Below are 18,316 nucleotides of genomic sequence, written 5' to 3'. Positions count from 1 at the left end.
CCTTAGGGAAATGAAAATTAAAAGCCGTGATGAGGTACCACTTCACACCCACTAGAATGGCTATAGTCAAAGAGGCAGACATCACCAAGTATTGGCAAGGATGTGGAGACATTGAAACTTTCATATATTTCTAGTGGGAATGTAAGATGGTATAGCCACTTTTGAAAACATTTTGGCAGTTTCTTGGGAAGTTAAGTGTGTACCTAACCATATGACCCAGAAATCCCACTCTTAGGTGTTTACCCAAATGAAGTGAGAATATATATTCACACAGAGATGTGCATGCTAATATTCATAGCAGCATTGTACCTAATAGCCAAAAAGTGGAGAGAGCCCCAATGTCCATCCATAATAGAATGGAATACTTTTCATCATTGAGAATGAACGAGCTACCAGTACGCACAGCGATATAGATGAATCCCGTGAACATAATGGACAGCTGGCAAACCAGAAACAAGTGTGCCGGGTGTTTGACTCTGTATGAAGTTCAAAAACAAGAAAACTAATCTGTGTGGTTGGAAGTCAGGATAGTAGTTATCCTTTTGGGGAGGGGTAGTGACTGGACTAGGGGACGAGGGCGCTTTAGGGGTTGGTCTTGCTCTGTTTCTCAGTCCGGCTGCTGTTACACAGCTGTGTTAACTTTGTCAATTCATCAAGTTGTGCCCTGAGGATTTGTGCAATTTTCTGCATATATGTTATACTTCCAAAAAATATATTAAAACTGTAAAAACAAAAAAGTGAACTGATTTTCAGAGAGTCAGGGACCCTAGAAAAGCAGTCTCTACATTCGGGGCTTCAAAGACTTTACAATCTAGTGGGAAGAGAGGCATGTTGATAAATAATTCTAATATGAAACAAACTCTGATAAGTGCTGCATTAGAAATAGAAATAAGTGCAATGAAGTAAAGGAAAATATTTACAAAAAAGGACAACTTGGAAAAATATTATAAAGTGTAGTCACCATTGGGTTTACTGCATAATAAAGGGAGGAACATAATAATGTATAAACATGGAAGGAAGGCTATAAATTAGAAATAAAGGGACTAAAAGTATTGGATCATGTACAAGAAGTCACACCTGTTTGAGAGGCAAAGTTGTTTTAAAATATTAGAATACGTAAGCTATTTATATCCTTAAAAATGAGGTTTTTTGTTTTTACTTGACTGACTTTGCCCAAGTTGTAAGTCGTTCTGTTCCAGTGGTTCTCGGCCCTGACTGCACATTGGGATCACAGGAGCTTTTGTAGCTTCTCCTGAATCAGAACCTCCAGGGGTGGGACTCGGGCATCGGTACTTTCTCTAGGCACCTGTGATACTCCTGAACGGCCAGGGCTGGGAAGCACTGCTGCAGTCCCTGCGGGGTGGAGGGAGCCTTCGCAGGGACCATCTCAAACAACAGATGTCTCTGAAGGTGTCGCTTCTTTGTTTTTTGAGTTTCTGTGCCTTCCACAAAGAAGAACGTTTTTCATATGTAGCTCTTTGTATCCGTGCCAAGAAGTTTCTTTGCAAATGACTTTTATCCAAGTATTACATGAAAGATGTTAATCCTACTGTTAAATTGTAAGCCTAATTCTTTCAAGCACTAGGGCATTTCTTCTGATTTTATTACAGGTACATAGATCCGTAGCAGACGACAGAACTGGAAAGGACAAAATGGCACATGCAGGTCACTTGTTAATGCACTCATGTGACTAATCTTCCTCCTAGGAGGAAAAAAATGTATTTTTAGTCCTAACATTTATATATCAGATCTTAGTGTGAAAATAATACCTGCTTTCACTTGGAAAATTTTAGTCCTCTACTTAGTTCATTCACTTGTTATCTATTGTTAGCTTATTCATGCTTTTCCTCTTGTTTTCTAACAATTTTAGAATTACAGAAAAGTTGCAAAAATAGTAGAGCATTTCTGTATACTCTCCACCCAGCTACATCTAATGCTGGCAACTTATATTTACGGTAGTAAGCTAGTACAATTATCAAACTAGGAAATTAATATTTAAACAGTAAGATTAAGCTACAAATCTTATTTGAATTTCACCAGTGTTTCTCCCTAATTTCCTTGCCTATTCCAGGATCCAGTCCAGGATCCCACGTTGTATTTTGCTGTGATGTCTCCTTAGGCTCCTCCAGTCTGTGGCAGTTCCTCATTCTTTTCTTACATTCCATTACCTTGACCCTTTTGGTGAGAACCGGTGAATTCGTTTATAGAATGTTTCTCTCTTTGGGTCTGTGTGATGTTTTCTTGTGAGTAGATCGAGATTATTCATTTTGGCAAGAATACTGCCAAAGTGATCAGGTGTTATATTATCTCCATGTATGTTATTACTTGTAATGTTAACCTGGGTCATTTGGGTAAGGTGGTGTCTGCTGGGTCTCTTCATTGTAAACTTACAGTTTTTGATAGTTGATAGGTATCATTGGTGGATCTTGCCTGCAACAGTTATTACTGTGGTCTTCACCTGATGATGTTTTTTGTATTTCCCTCATTTCTTATACATTTATTAATTGGAATTATTATGTAAGGAAGAGCTGCCCTTCTTTGGTCGTTTATTTGTATCAGTATAAATGTGTGGCTGCTTATTCAACTTTCTGAATTATGATCCAATACTGTCATTGTTTATTTTGCTGCTCACATTGTTCCACCTGTGGCCGTGGGCAGCTCCTTCTAATCAGATCCTCTGTCCTTCTGATCTGCCCTCACTCTTCTTTAAGCACTTCTTTTTTCTAAGATCACAAAATATCCCACTCATCTTCTATTTTCCCTGCCTCAGTTCTAGAACCAACCGTTTTTATAAGAAGCCCTGATTCCTTTTATTTATTTTATGGGAGGATGATATTTAGAAACCAAGATCTGGGTGCTAGTAGGTCATTGCTACTGGGATCTCATTGCTCCTAGTCCCTCAGCAGAAAAAGCTAGGAAATGTATGTCTGTATACTCAGCCACCCACGCATGTGCATACATCATATTCATTAGTTGTTTCTATATGTATTTATCTGTATGTATATCTGTGTGTGAAAGACCATCAGTTCATTCTAATGTCTTTGGTTCCAATTCAGTACCACAAGGTTCATTATAAGCTGCTGCCCTTTGCTTATCTGTAACTTCTTTCTCTAACAATGTAAAGACTGTCTCTCATTATTTATCATCCTAGATTACACATAAGGGGTGTGCTCACTCATACCCCTGAAAAGTAGATTTACTAACTAGAGTGCAGTATTTGCTGATGGTTCTTTTTTTGGTTTTCACTTTACAATATCTGGTCAAAATAATCTTTTCCGAAGTGACACTACTTAATTCTCATCCCCTTGAGTGTGACTATATTATTTGTCAGGGTCCTGCAGTTCACGTGTAACACAGATAGGTCCATTTGTTACTGTTTATATCCACTTGGGTTTCCCCATCCTGGTTGATTTTAACTTTTAATTTGAGGTTTACTATGATTCAGAGAGTCAAAGCTGTATCCAAGGAGGGTCGTCCAAGAAGTGTCTGCAGCTCCTCACACCCCCAGCCTCACATCACGTCCCCTCATCTCTCCTCCCCTTTCCCACCAACCACCTATGGGGAAGCAGTCTCTGTAGTTTCTGGTTTATCTTCCTCCATATTCCTTTGTCACAGATGAGCAGATTCATATGTTTTTTTAAATTGTTTATCTTTTGTAGGGTGGTAGCATGCCATATAAATTCTTTTATACCTTGTCTTTTTTACTGAATGACTTGGAAGTTCCTCATAATCTTTCCCCATTCATGTTTTATAGCTGCATAGTATTCAGTTGTGAGGACTAGCATAGTTTATTTAACCACTGTCCTCTGTATGGACACTAGGCTGTATCCATCATTTTGCAATGCTTTAGTGACTAAACTTGCATATGTGTAATTTTATAATCAGAAGTATATTTTCAGGAGAGATTTCTAGAAATGGAATTTCTTAGTCAAAATTAAGTACATATTTGTTCATGTCTGTGCGTCACTCAACATGCCAACGAAAGTGCCCATTGTGAGTGAATGTGTATCCTTGATCATCATATAAGTTGCTGAATTACAGCTTTGAACTGGTGTAACTTTTAAAAATTTAACTGTGTTAGTTACTCACATTAAAAAGTGTACTAAAATTGCATCGGGATTAGGAATTTGTCTTGCATAATTTATCCTCTTTCAGGGCTCAATAAACACCATTGTAATGTGTCAACAGCCCCTCATGAAGGTACTAAAATCATACATTCGCCTTACAGCCCGATCATCTCGGGTGCAGTCTACAAGTTCATGATCAACAATGGACAGACAGTTCAAGAACTCTGGCAGTGACATCTTGACTAAGTACTTATGTAATACTCTCATTTGCCCAGAGCTTTTTATTTTTCAAAACTCTTTCAAGTCTTTTCATTTTATATCAACTGCACCACTGTAGCATGGTTTGGGAAAGTGTCAAATGAATCATTACATTTATGTAGTGCAAACTCCCTAACATGTATTGTCTCATGTGAACCTCAGACCAACCCTGCTGAAGTAGGCAGAACATGTCGTCGGCCTCCCCATTGGGCTGGCCACGAAGCCGAGACTCAGGAGAGTTAAATGTCATCCTGAGGTCAGACAACTGCTAAGTAATGAGGCTGGAGATGAATCTGAGACTAGCCCACAGTACTGGTTTCACAGCTGGCTCCTGAAAAATAATGAAAAAAAAAATACCCAAAGGTAGGATGTAGTCAGAGAGAGGTAAATTACTCAGTATATATTTTGGAATTTAAAGATTCTGTTGGTCCCTGTTTTATGGTCACAGGGTAAATACTTGGCTGCCTGTAAGCTGTGAAGTTTAAGTTCTGAATGGTGGTGAAGGGAAACACATTCTGACACACACAGGCTCCTCTGCCTCCCGAGGTGCTGCTGCTGTGGTAGAGTGAGCCCTGGCCTTGGAGCCAAACTATTTCAGTTTGTGCCCTAGTTCTACCACTTATTAGGGATGGGGGCTTGGTGAGGTACCTAACCTCAGTTTTCTTACCTCTATAATGGGTATTGTTTTTGCAGGGCTATTAGAGGGATGAAAAGTAACTTCACCAAAAGACTCTCCCTGGTGCCATCTGAATGTCATTCTTACAGTGATCATTCCATTTCCTTCAGAGCACTTGTTACAAGATAGAATTATATGTACCTTTGTGTTTGTTTCACATCTGTCTCTCTGTCTAGAATATAAGCTTCATGTCTTTGTGTCTCTTATACCTACCAGTGCTACTAATCATTGGATAAATATTTCTGGACTAAATCTACCTCTTCCTTGTACTTGCTTTTATTTCAGCAACATTCAACCACACAGAATGACCTGCAGTTCCCCTGTCCCTTCACATCTCTTTACCCTGACACCTGCTACTTCCTTAGCCTGACATTCCTTGTTCTCCCAGCTTTGTTTTTCTGTAGAATCCTTACTCATCCTTCAAGACCTAGTTCAACTGTTTCATGAGGGCTCCCATGATCTCTCTCCTCCCCTGAAGAGTGAGGGGCTCCCATGCCCCTTGGCATGCCTCTAATAACAGACCTAATCACCTTATCATCATTGGTGTGTTCAACTAATATTTGTAAGAACTGACTCTGTACCAGGTACGTGCTAGACGTGGGGGTTGCAGCAGTGAATAGGAGGCATCATTCTAATGGGAAAAGTGAGCCACAGAAATGTATATAAAGAAATAAATAATACCATTTCCAATGGCAGTCAGTGACAGGGTGATCGGTTTTGAGAAGCGGACTTGGCCTTGATATCTGAAAAGTGAGAAGGACTTAAGGAATGGGGAGAGATGGAGGATGACTCCATTGTGTTGTAACTGTTGACTTGGTTGGTCTTCATTTCCACCCAACCCTCCCTTCCCCTACCCTGCAGCCCCACTGAACTGTCCTCCCTGTGAATCTTTCTATCCCCGGGACCCAGCACGGGCTCGGCGTGTCACACCGCAGTCCCATATGCTGGCGGTGCAGTGTACTAGAACTGCCAGGTGCCTGGCCCTGTGATTCCAGTTTCATCGATCTGATGTACAGCTAGGGCTGAGAGCCGGTGCTCAGCTTAACTATCCACTCGCCCACTTACTGTCTTGTGATCTGGGGACAACTGTTCTTTCCCAGAATTCTGAAACTCAGTTTCCTGATCTTTAAAATGGAACTAACAGTAAGACTTCCTAAGGTTGCTGTGAGCATTAAATGAGATAATGCACCTAAAATTCTTAGCCCAGAGCCTAGCACATGGATAGTCAAAAAGTATTGGAGAAAATGTTGTAGAATGAGTGCTCTTTTGAATAAATGAATGAGTTAAGGGAAAATAAAATGTATTTCTTACTTCAGTAAATAGAATTACGGCAAAACAAAAACTGAATACCTTAATTTATCTTTGGTTATATTATTTACTATTTAATTTGGACAAGAAAGAAAGAAGAAAGAAAAGGACAATATCAAACACTAGTGATTTTAGCACCTGGAATCAATAGTTGTTACCTCTTCATTTGCTTATAAAACAGCCTCTGAAAACCCCTCAGGTCATTTGGTTTACCCTTCTCTGGCTAGCACAGGACTGTCGCATTCTAGCCTCAAACCTCAAGAAAAGTATATAATCTACCGACCTGAGGCCATCTTGCATCTTGTGCCCCATCTTTTGATATCACAGTTTGAACACTGTTTTGAAAGGAATTTTTCTGATGTGCCTTCTATTTCTTTTATCATAAGAGATCCTCAGGATATCATAACCAACGAAATGTGTGACAATGCCAGAGGTAACAACAGTTTTCTTAGGTCAGGAACACCAATGGGATTAACCTGGAATATTGCTTCTACTACACGAAAATATGACACTCAGACCGCTCAGCAAAACTCTGGCAGATCTCCCCTGCCCTGCCCTGCCTCCTGGGAAAACTGAACACCAAAATAGCATGCACACAGATGACAGCGTCAACAAATTGGTAGCATGAGGAACTTACACGATTTTTTTTTTCCTTCCTTTATGAAAGCATTTTCAGTGGGAAAGAAACACTGGGATCATGATTTTTGTTTTTATAAACTTTAAACATCTGGCTACTTAGGAGTGTTTTGATCCTTGAACGCATGGGCATGAGTTTTACAGTTTAAAAAAATTGAGGTAATTAGGAAGAGTATTTTTTTTCTGAGAGCTGTAAGAGGCAACATTTATTTGCATAAGTTAAGTAATTCATTCTGCTCTTCTCAATCTAGTCAATTGGAAAATATCATCCAGCTTGAACGTCATAGAAATCAACTCATCCTATCTTAGAATGAGGAAATAATTAGCAAACAATTATTTATTCTTTTTAATATTTGTGGCATTGTTTTCAGGGTTTTCATTTACAAACCAATGCACCATAAACTTTTTCTGGCTGGAGGTATTGAAATCTGTTTTTCTGCTCCACTTATGGAGAGATGTGCACGTCTATTAAATCAGAAGTCTGTAGCAAAGAGCCACATTCACCGACGAGTCGCTCTGACAGGGTGATGGGTCATGGAGCTTTGCAGTGATAGGCAGTGCACGTCGGTACAACGCTCAACAGTCAAGGCTAGAGATACTGTCGTCCTCTTCACATGACAGGCTTCATTTCATATGTTAATAGTAGGACAGTAGGACGGCTTCTGGTACGGTGAGGAAATTCACTGTAACAAGTGCATTCCCTTTACTGCGCTCTCACAGAGCACCAATTAAATTCAACTGAATGTATAATGTACTGTTAATTCCTAGCAGTCCCAAGAAGGGCTCACGTGAAAAATATTATATACTCTTACATTTTACAGAGCATGAACAGATGGAAAGAAAATACGCCAATTGGTAAAGAAATTCACACACAGTAGAACACACCTCGAAATGGTGTTTACGTGGGTTTTTCCTTTTAAAAACTATTAAAGTTATCTTGAGTAAAATGTAATTACTACTTGGAGTTTCCTCTAACGTTGTATGTGTAATTCATTTTAATTTATTCCCCCTGCAGATATGAATGGTTGGAAGAACAGGTAACCTTGTAATGAGTAAAACCGATAAAAGATTGTGTGCCAATGAAAGGGAATTATGGAGGGATTATTCACTTTGTGAAAGGGTTTGTCATAGGACAGTCTCTCCTGAAGTGTTTTAAATTGAATTTAGTTTACAAAACATTCATTTACACACAACATTGCAGGAAGAAATTCAGTGAGGAAATGAGAGAAGTAGCCATGATAAGATAGAGATCCCTTGCGCTGCTAACATTCATGCTTGCTCTCCTTCCTCTCTGCCCCGCCTTGCAGCGCTGATAGCCATCGGGCGGTACAGCCTGACAATAGAGACTGTGGACGTTGGATGGTGTAAAGAAATTACAGACCAAGGAGCCACCCTGATTGCGCAGAACAGCAAGTCTCTAAGATATTTGGGGCTCATGAGATGCGATAAAGTAAGTTGCCTATCAAGTTTGTTTTCTATGCGTCATGCTTGTTATTATATTCTTTCTCTCTCCCCGTATATACGTGTGTATACACACATGCATAGATGTGTGGATATACGGATATGCTATTACAGCTATGCATTACATGATGCCCAGTTTTCTAAACTAATCTGACATCATTGTTTAAATTTTTCTATTGAAAAATGACTTTTGTGCTTATACGGAAAGAAAAGCAATCATACACACAGTCAACTGGGATTTTGGCCACCTCTCCGTAAGTCCGTGGACCACAGTTAAAAAGGTTTGCATGGCACGTGCGCGGTCTTACAGTAAAATTCTGTTCTGGATTCCAAGTTGCCCACAATAAGTAAGTAAGTAGAAAGAACAGTGCCACAGTGCTTGGTCACAGTCCAGAGTATGCGATTTCAGTGCTCAACATCTATGTGTTCTGGACATTTGGGGCAAGAAAGGGCCAGTGAGGGGTATTTTGTGGGAATTTGCCTCCCTCCACACTTCAGATGCCACTTTTTGCAGATGATGAGAAACAGTCCCAGAGACCCCACTGAGAGTCTGTGGAGCTGGCCAGAGACATAAGCATGAGTTTGAGAAATTGTGCTGCATTTAATATTGGGGCCCTTTGAAGACTAGGAAGGAAGATGATAAAAATCTGTGTTGATAACCAGGCATTAGAGAAGTGCTTTCCCCCTTGTCACTTTTGTGTTTCCCTTGTAACAAATCTAGGAAATAGTCATTTGTTCTGTTGGGGACAAAATGGAGGCCCAGAAAGACCAGGCACTGGCCCAAGACCACTCATCCAAGGCTCTACCCCAGACCTTCACGTCTAGGGCACTGGGCCCTGGGGGCTGTCTCCAGGCGTGGAGGTGCTTCCTTGGAAAAGGCCTACCTCAGATACTTGCTCAGAAAGTACTGGCGTCTTGTAATAGTTTATACATGTGTGCCACTTTTGCAAATGGTGATTAGGCACAAATCTAGCGAAAGAGGGTGAAACTAATATATATGCCTCTCAAAGGACATTCGTTTTCTACATGTAGTGAATCTGGAAGCAAATAAGAAGAACGGCCCAAATTCTGTGTGTGCTTTGTCATTTTTGTTGGTTGACCTAGTTCTTTTCTCCAAGTGCTTTAAGATCCCAACTTCTAGGCCTTTGCCAGTTAGTTATGTTTAGAGAGATTCTATTACATATTGTCAGCCCAGCCTAGAAAGCTGACTGACTTTGTTACTAAGCAACAGCGCTGAGACTCAGGGGTGGCAAGTCTCCGTGAAATTTCACTAACTAACCTAACACTGCTACTAACCCTGTCACTTTAAAATGACTTCTTTTTAAAACAAGTGAAAGGGGCTTCAGTAGGCAGTGTTCTGGAAACACTAAACAGTGAGAGCAGAGCCCCTCAGCTTCTGCCAGAAGGAGCTGCTACATGAGCACCAGCTAAGTAGGGACCCCAAATTGTGTGCGTTCAAAATGTGTCTGTGTACCTACAGCCATTCTCAAATGCACTGTATTTCTAGTTCATACTCCTTAGATTTGTTGAGGTCAGCTCCACTTTCAGGGATGAACTGTAGAAATTTGTATTCCAGTTAGTGCAGGAGATTATTCCAGACATATTTGCTGAGCAGCATTTTGCTAATTTTAAGTTAAGGAAAGGATCCTTTTCTACCTAAATGCAGATTAGTCCAAAATGAGATAAGAAGGCTGTTGTGATGAACAGTGTCCCTGAGGGTTTTAGCCATTTCCTCAGGTGGCCTCGGAGTCCTTTCTCCAACCAGCCAGCTACTCTGAGGGTCCACTGGCTCTTGCACCAGGCAGTCCGACCACAGCCTGCTGCAGGGCGGCCCAGCCCAGCCGTCCTCAGATTTAAGGCATATCAGGGCCAAGCACAGGGGTTCCATGAGGATGGAAAAAGTTTCCAAGCCACACACAAAGTGCAAGTAAAGCCGTGTAACTCAAAAGCCTGCCTGTTGATTTAATTGGATGGAAATCTAGTGTGAGTAGCTATTTGACATTTGTATTATGCTATCCATCTCCAGATTTTTAATTTCTATCAAGATTCAAAGAAAGAAAAGAGGTTGGTAGTTGAAGGCACGGACTTTGGATCCAGGGTTCAGGTTCAGATCTGGGTTCTGACGTGGTTGTGTCATCTTGGGCAGCCACTTAACCTCTCAGGGCCCATTACTCATTTGTAAACTGAGGATGACCATCGAACCTGTCTTGTAGAATTGTTGTGAGCATTTAAATGAGTGAACACATACCAAGCCCTTAGAATAATGCTTGTTATATATAAAATGCTCAGTGTTTGATTATTCTCACCATTAGCATCATTATATTAACTGGTGTTTTGATATTTGAATTTCCAAATGGGAAAAAACTGTATGGCCTACTATCCCCTTTTGAAAGGAAATTTTTAAAAAGAGGGAAAAATAAAGTCAGATTAGAGAAGATACTGCCCTTATGCTTTTTCCTCACTGAAATTTAGAGTGGGGATTATTGTTTTCTATACAAAGATATCAGTAATTTCATTTTCAACACACTTTACAAGGGAAAACTAATGCCTCTGTGGGACACTTTCTACTTGGAATCAACTCACTGACTCAGAGGTAAGAGGCTGAAGGAAGACTTGCAGTGGGAGAAAAGGCTGTGTTGAAGAGAAGACAATTCAAATAGGTAGGGACACACACACAAAAAGAAGTGAGAAAAATAATGCAGAAAGAATAGAAGAACAGAAACATGAAAAACAGTGAAATTATGATGAGGATATGGAGACCGAGAGCCCTGTCTGTCTGAGTCTGATCATCTGTGCCAACAGAGAATTAAAGAACAAGATTAGTTTGGGGCTGTCTCTCTTCTCACTGTGCTTTAACCCAATCTGCTAACCACTAAAAACTTAACTGGAGCTCTCCTTTCTGCACACCAACTGGAGCCAAAGGAGGAGGCAAGAGACCTGAGTGGTCTACACAGCTAAGCCCCATGGCAGGCATGTTGTCAGTGGGATTTCTGCACTGGGGGGAGATGGGGTTTGTGTTATCTGTCTGTCCCAGGGCTCATATTCTGTGATCCTGGGGTCCTCAGAAATACCGAAGGCTAGTTATATTTTCTTTCACATGCAGTTGGTTTCATTTGGGGCCACTCATCTTTGATTTGGAAGCTATACTTTATCAAACTTCTGCTTTTTTCCTTCCTGGAGCTTTTGAGGAATTATAAAAAATAAAGTGCATTGTATTCGTTGTAGGAAGAAAAATGTTTTTCCGCTATTTCTCTCTCTTTCATTAGGTAAACAAAGACTAGATGAGAAACATTATGTGTATTCTTTGCAGATGAAAGCAACATGTACTTAGATTAGCAGACAGTGTCTAAGCTAAACAGTAGTAAATTTGGTTACAACATTGATGACTCCAAGGAAGGAGTCCTCCAGCCGTTGGACAAATGCAGCATTCCCCGAGCACTTGTAAAATTAGGAAGCGCATTAAGAAGCCCCTGTTTGAGTAGCTTTTCTGATGGCTGGATGGATAAGCACGTTAGAGGCATTACTTTGGGTTTTGAAGCCGACGCCACTTAATCTTCTAAACTTGAGTGCATTGTAAGAACCAAGAGGAGAAAACGCTGTGTGAGACGGCTTTGATGAATTGGGGTGAACTTATATTCTTAAAGACTGTTCAAAGGCTTACTTGACCTTGGGAATTAGAGTTGACCCGAAATCACCTATCAACTTAACACACATTTATTTGGTGATTTAGTTAAAACGACTTGTATAACCAACGGGACTCTCTAATAAGTGCAGTATGTTTGTCCTGCTTTCCACGATTATAGACAGTCGGTGGCTTTGGTCATAGAAATCATTTTCACAACTTCAGTGAATTCTAGATTCTATACAGCTCTGTTTCTTCTAATAATGTGATATTTTCCTCACTTGTTACAAGGCAGTTTGGATGGAGAACAAAACTAAAAAGGACCAAAAAGAATCCTGGGAAAGCTGGAGGGCAAATGGAAATGCAGTGTTCAAGATTAATGAAAAATGTTTGGGGTAACAAGGTAGATGAGGAGGGAGGGAGCCCGGTGGCATGGGATTGGCTGAGAAACCAGACCTGGCCAGAGGCAGCCTGGCTGGCTTGGATAACCTCCGTGATAAAATGCCGCGGTGGAAACCTCTGCAGCGTGTGTTAATACAGAAGTTTTGAGACAGAGGGCCTGAATTATGAGCAGCGAATAACATCATAAATGTAGCAATTCTCAAATGCCAAACCCTTGTGAAAAGCAGTTGGATGAAGAAATGCTGGAGCTTTTAAAAGCTCCCTTTCACTTTTTTTTTTTTAACTTCATGCAGAACTAATTTTACACACTGTTCATTTGATTTGAAAATGCCAGCGTCTGGGGTATCATTAAAGAGCGTTATTGAGGGAGCCACTCTTGGCAAAGCCTTTTGCTTAAAATGCTTATTAGTTCATATGTTCCTGCAGAGTCGTAGATAGGAAGGAGAAAGGATTCCTCAGTTTACCTAACCGCGCTCCTCTGCCTGTGCCCGGCGCGGGTAGCAGCCCTTCCACTGTGAGGCTGCCTCTCCTTGGCCCATGGAGGCGCCAGGAGGTCCGTGGAGGCCACATTACTTAAGGAATAGACATAAATAGATTTTGAAAGGTCCACCCCAATGTCCTATGACCAAAGCCTCTTGGAATTTCTTTGATTTCTAGTTGACATAAATTAGAATTACACAGGCGTGAAGAGCCAGCCGAGAGAAGATCAGAGAGGCTGGTGGGGGAGGAGAGGCCTCTGTGTGATCCTATTGATTATCCAGCTGCCTTCAGGCCGGGGGCCCTCCGTGGAGGCTGACTAGTATTGATGCACACCATGGAAATAATCAAATTAATTCATTTCTCATCAAACTGCCACTGCCAAGACCTTTCTCCCCACCTGCCCTAATTCCTGAAGTACTTAGTGGAGGAGTGAAACAGATGATTTCTTTTAATAAGAAATGATTTCTTCAGGTCATAAGAAATCCTTGTTTTCACACAGAGTTCCTCATTTAAATGGTAGAGAGATTTAATCAAATCAATGAGAAGCCAATACGGAGAGCGAGTAATGGAAACCAGTCAGCTCTTTAAAGCCAGGAATCTGCGTTGCAACCTTAAAATATCAAGGGCCAAGTTTGGTGTGCCCAATTTAATGTAAAAATATTCATGAAAAATTGACCGCTGCATTTTTCAGGAAGTAATTATGGTAAGAGAAAACCTCAACAACCTAAATATTTCTGTGGAGAAAATGGAGTTTTTATCAGCTTGTTTAGGAATCACAAGCAGGAAAGCCCTGTGGGGAAAATAATACAGGACTCTGTAACTAATATACAGAACTAACTGGAAAAATCAGTTTAAAGGAAAAATAATTTGTGGGGCACTGTTTCCAGGACTGTTTGGGTAGCAATTCAGCCATGAAACAAAGTGTGTACCTGCAGGGACTCCCTTCTCCCTGCCATGTATCCACAGCTGTTTCCAGACTGCCCAGAGCCAAAACTGAAGATTGCAAATCTATGCCTTATCAAAGAAAATAACGTGAAAAAAAACCAACAAACCGTTGCCTCCTAGTAAGGCAGAAGTGGTCTGACTCCATCAGATTGTGTAGCCCTATGGGTCGTGGGAGACATCTTGTTACCCCAACAGCCCGCAGTGCCCTGCGCTGCAGAAGAAAAGGCAGATGAAAAATGGGGAGAGAGTGTGGCTGGGGCTCTAAAATCTGAACTTAAGTCCTTCAGTTGAAGTATCAGCATCTTGTTCCTTTTGCTGATAAAACACTTTCTTGCGGTGATTTCCACACAGGAACACTTTAAAACACATTTTTACAACCCTCTCCTGATTATTCCTGGTAATTGAAACAGGGAAAAAAACACATCAGCTGAAATTCAGAGGTTATCTCTCAACCTCGTTTTAGCCAAGCTCCCATCTCCTCTTCCTCCAGCCCTCTTCACCTCCACTTCTACGGAGTGCTAACTGAGAGGCCTTTCCTGTATTTAAGTATTAGAGCAAGAAACACTGGCTTGGAGCTTTCTGACAGAGGTTAAGTTGGTGGGCACTAGTGTCAGACTGCTGGGTTTTGACATTCTGCACCCTTCACTTTACTACCTGTGGGACTTGGGACAACTTTGTCTCTAAAAGCTTATTTTTTTAATAGTTAGGGCCCTTTAAGTTACAGTCAAACTTACAGAGGAAGAAGAAGCCTAGAGACTGGCAGGGCTCAGTCCTTTCTTGCAAATAGAGAGAGTGAAGACCTGGCAAGTCAGATAGCCAGTCAGTGTCCAGGCTGGTTTGTCTCTTCGGGAAAAGCAGTGTCTCCCTGGAACCTTTTAAGGGAATATGCAGGGAGCTGCTTCTGTTTTGCAGACTTCTGTTCTGGAATTGATGTATAGTGAAATTGTTGTGGGTTTTTTTTTTTTTTTTTTTTAAAGGAGGAAGGAGAGGACCTACTATTCCCCACATGCTGTAGGGTGAATAGGATGTTATGCTGGAGTTTGCCTAAAGGCACCCTGGAGCATCACTGCTTTGCAGTAAATAATCTCCTTGGAACTTTGATTTGGCTTAAGTAATTATAAGAAAGAATTAGGTTGCAGGATCATATTATTTTTCTATTTCAGAAATAGCAAAGGTAACAGATATTTCTTAATGGAGCTCAGATTAGATCCCAGAAGTCCTAAGCACCTGACTTCACAGAGTAGAGAAAGGGTGGCCCGGGAAGGAACAGCCGGGCCTGCCTGTGAGGCCCAGCCAGTCAGCGGAAGGTTTCCCGGGCCTGCCGTGCTGGGTCTCGTGAAAACTGTTTGGAGAGTAGTTTTTCAAGAGGAAACCTCACATTCCTCCCCCACAATCCCAATTTTTCTCATATAATTTATCCATTTAATCAAGAATTCTCTCTTGAGCTCCTTACTATGTTTCAGTAACTATGATGAGTGACAGGTCAAAAAGAACAGTGGACAAGATAGAGTTTCTACGGCGTGGAGCCTGCAGCCTGCTGGGGAAGACAGACAAGCAGATGGGCAGCTGTGATGCTGTAAGACTGCAAATTAATTTTCCAAATGGCACCCCAAATTCTATTTCTGCTACATAAAGAACCTCACTTTGGTCCTACACTACTTTCAGCTATGCTCCTCTACAGTTCTTTCTGTCACTTGACTCTTAAATTCCTGAAAAAGATTGACTATGAATAGTTGTCCTTAATTTTCACCACTCCATACGGTCTATTTGCATTCTCAACACTGATTCTCTTCTTTTCAAAGCCACCAGTGACCTGTGTCACCAAATCCAGTTTCTACTTCTTGGACCACAACTTGCTGCACCCGCATGGTGCCCTCTCCCTCCTTTGTGAGAAGGCCTTTTTCTCTTGTTCTCAGTGTCACCAGGCCCCTGGCTTTTCTATCTCCATCTCCCCTACTGCTTCTCTGTGCCTCCATTTCCTCATCTATAAGGTGGAAATAACCTATGTCATAGGCTGTTGAGAGGATTAGTTATTTTGTGGTGGTGAATTCTTACCTACCTATCCCCATGACTCTCCTCTTCATTAGAATGTTAGCTCCACGGGTTTCTCTTCTGTATTATATTGTCAGGCCCCACCACAGTGGCTGGTACATAATGGATGCTAAACAAATGTGTATTGGATGATGGATGATGGATAGATGGATTGTGTTTTCTCATTATATTCTGTGGCCCCAAGAGCCTCTGGGAATGACAGAGTGCCTCAGAGGCCAGGGTGCCTGGTCCTTGCACCTAACTTCATTCAGAGCCACCCCACTTTTATTGCTTTATTTAGTTGGTTTATTTCTTTGGTTTGTTTATTTATTTATTACTTCGGTTTGCAGAAGTATTATACAGCCAAAAGCAAGTTTGAAAATAGTTAGATCCCACTGCCTCGTAATAATTTGATAGTTTACAAAAAGTGTCTAGACAGAGGGAAAGAAATAAATGAGTAAGGAAGATGGCGCCTTGGATTTAATACCAGTTTCTGGTAGCTAGGAGAATTCTTAGTGTAACCGAAAGCCCCAGGGTTCAGGACAGTCAAGGACAGAGTTAGGTACCTGCTGTGTGACCAGGCTAAGCTTCCTTCATAGCCTAACCCTGAAATGCTCTGGTTTATGTCAGGTGTCTCTTCTGAAAGCCAAAAATATCACTTGTTTTCAGGTTTCTTAATCTACAGATTTACAGATCACTTTTATGCAGAATAAATTTTTGCTGATAATAAACTTGTTTTAGGAAACAGGTTAAATCCATAAATATCTACCTTAGGAAATTCAGTTTTAGAAAGGTGTCTGCTGGTGATTACCACTGCCCTTTGGCTTTATGTAAGACAATAAAAACTGAAACCATGAAAGACACTAAGCACGAAAGAAAATATAATTCTTTGTTCTGAGAGTTTTCTCCTTTGACTGTGTTTTTTAGCTTAACTTTGTAAGTTTAATTTAGAAACATGCAGACATTTTCCATAAATACATTACACTTACCACTCACTTAGTGACAACATTAATTATCTTATTAGGGCCCAGGTTTTCCTCAAATAGTCTTTTGCTGAATCATTTAGAGCGCCACCAAAACTCCTCAAGTGGCTTTCTCCATCCTGGTGTCCCACACATGTCAGTTTGGGTCCTTACCTGCGCTGCATCTGCAAATCCATACACAAAATGCACAGGCTTACACGATGGGCCAGTTCTACAGCCGTTGGCTTGTGGCCACAGAATGCCCTATGCAGCACTGCGTGCCTGGAGCTTCCACTTGGCTTGAAACATCCTTCTGGGTGGAGGATTGCTGGGTGAAACAGGGAATGAAAATGTCACTAACTTTTCTGACAGTCTAGTTGTTGGACTCCTGTCACACTAATCTCTAATTAGAGGCTTCAGGTTGGCAAGCCCAGTTCTCACTTAAGACTGCAGGCGTTTCTGTGATCCCCATCCTCCCTGATTCTTTGCAGCTTTCTCACCGTGCTAATTCAAGTGAATAGAAGCAATGCTAGTGTTAACAGGCAACCCACATTTCATGAAAAAGAGACAGCATGAAGCCAGGCCTGTTGTGATATTGACAGAGCAGAGCACTTCCAATCATGGCAGATTCTGAAATGGGATGACTGCATTTGACAAAGTTGACTGAATTTATGAGCCAGCCTCTGTCAGGTTCATTGCATTCTCAGTATCTGTCTCTTTCTATGCTTTGGGATTTTTAGATGAGTTTTTTGCCACCCAAGAGTAATATTTCTTACCTCTGTATTAAAAAAAAATACACCTTGGGCTACTGGTATGAGGTTCATGCAGGAGACAGCAGTGCATGATGGGAGGCCTGTCATCGACTGGCTCTCATATTTAGCAGGTGCCTTTTGGGCCCAATAACAATCATTTTCTTCTTAAAATTATATGATATACTTAGTCATGTGTGCCCTCTCCTCCCACTTTGTAAGTGGCCCTTGAGGAAACACCAGGTCCTTGTGTGGACTGGGTTTAGGGGGCTCTCCGTTAGCTGTTAGGAGGGTCAAGTGGCTGCCTCCTTTGGCTACACCCAACCGGAGATGGAAGACCAATGCCCAAGGACAGGAAACCAGTCTGTTTTTACCACACTCAAAGAATATACCTTTTGTTTCAGGCAGTGATGAATATTTGAAACAAGATGGGCTAATAAGTTATAGGAGCAACAATGTCTTCCCTCCAGAGCACCTGACCAGAGTTTAACGTGGAAGGTGGCACGGAGGTGACGGGGGCGCTTATTACCTTTAAATGATCGTAGTTTAGATCACAGCTTCAGATCCACAAGTGCAGAAACCGCCTGTGACCCCTTGGAGCTCTTTAGTCGACCTGAGCTGCACTTCAAAGGCCCCTGGGAGCTTTAAAAAAATACTAATGCCTGGGCCCCCCTCCTGCAAGATTGGGATCCACTGAGTCTGAGCTCTGGTCTGGGCAC

General features: G+C 41.4%; 1 protein-coding gene across 2 annotated transcripts in view; it reads left to right on the top strand.

Moving 5' to 3' along the window:
• Positions 1-18,316, top strand: part of FBXL17 (F-box and leucine rich repeat protein 17) — a 439,173-nt gene that overhangs the window by 409,928 nt on the left and 10,929 nt on the right. For both annotated transcript variants that reach the window (XM_032476466.1, XM_006195859.3), the window contains one exon: positions 8,253-8,395. In XM_032476466.1, the coding sequence (XP_032332357.1) occupies positions 8,253-8,395 (143 nt within the window). The remainder of the gene's footprint in view (positions 1-8,252; positions 8,396-18,316) is intronic.

This window comes from Camelus ferus, chromosome 3, assembly GCF_009834535.1.
Source record: "Camelus ferus isolate YT-003-E chromosome 3, BCGSAC_Cfer_1.0, whole genome shotgun sequence".
In the NCBI taxonomy this organism is placed as follows: domain Eukaryota; kingdom Metazoa; phylum Chordata; class Mammalia; order Artiodactyla; family Camelidae; genus Camelus; species Camelus ferus.
Note: the sequence above shows the minus strand (reverse complement) of the source record. Positions and strands in the feature narration are given on the sequence as shown.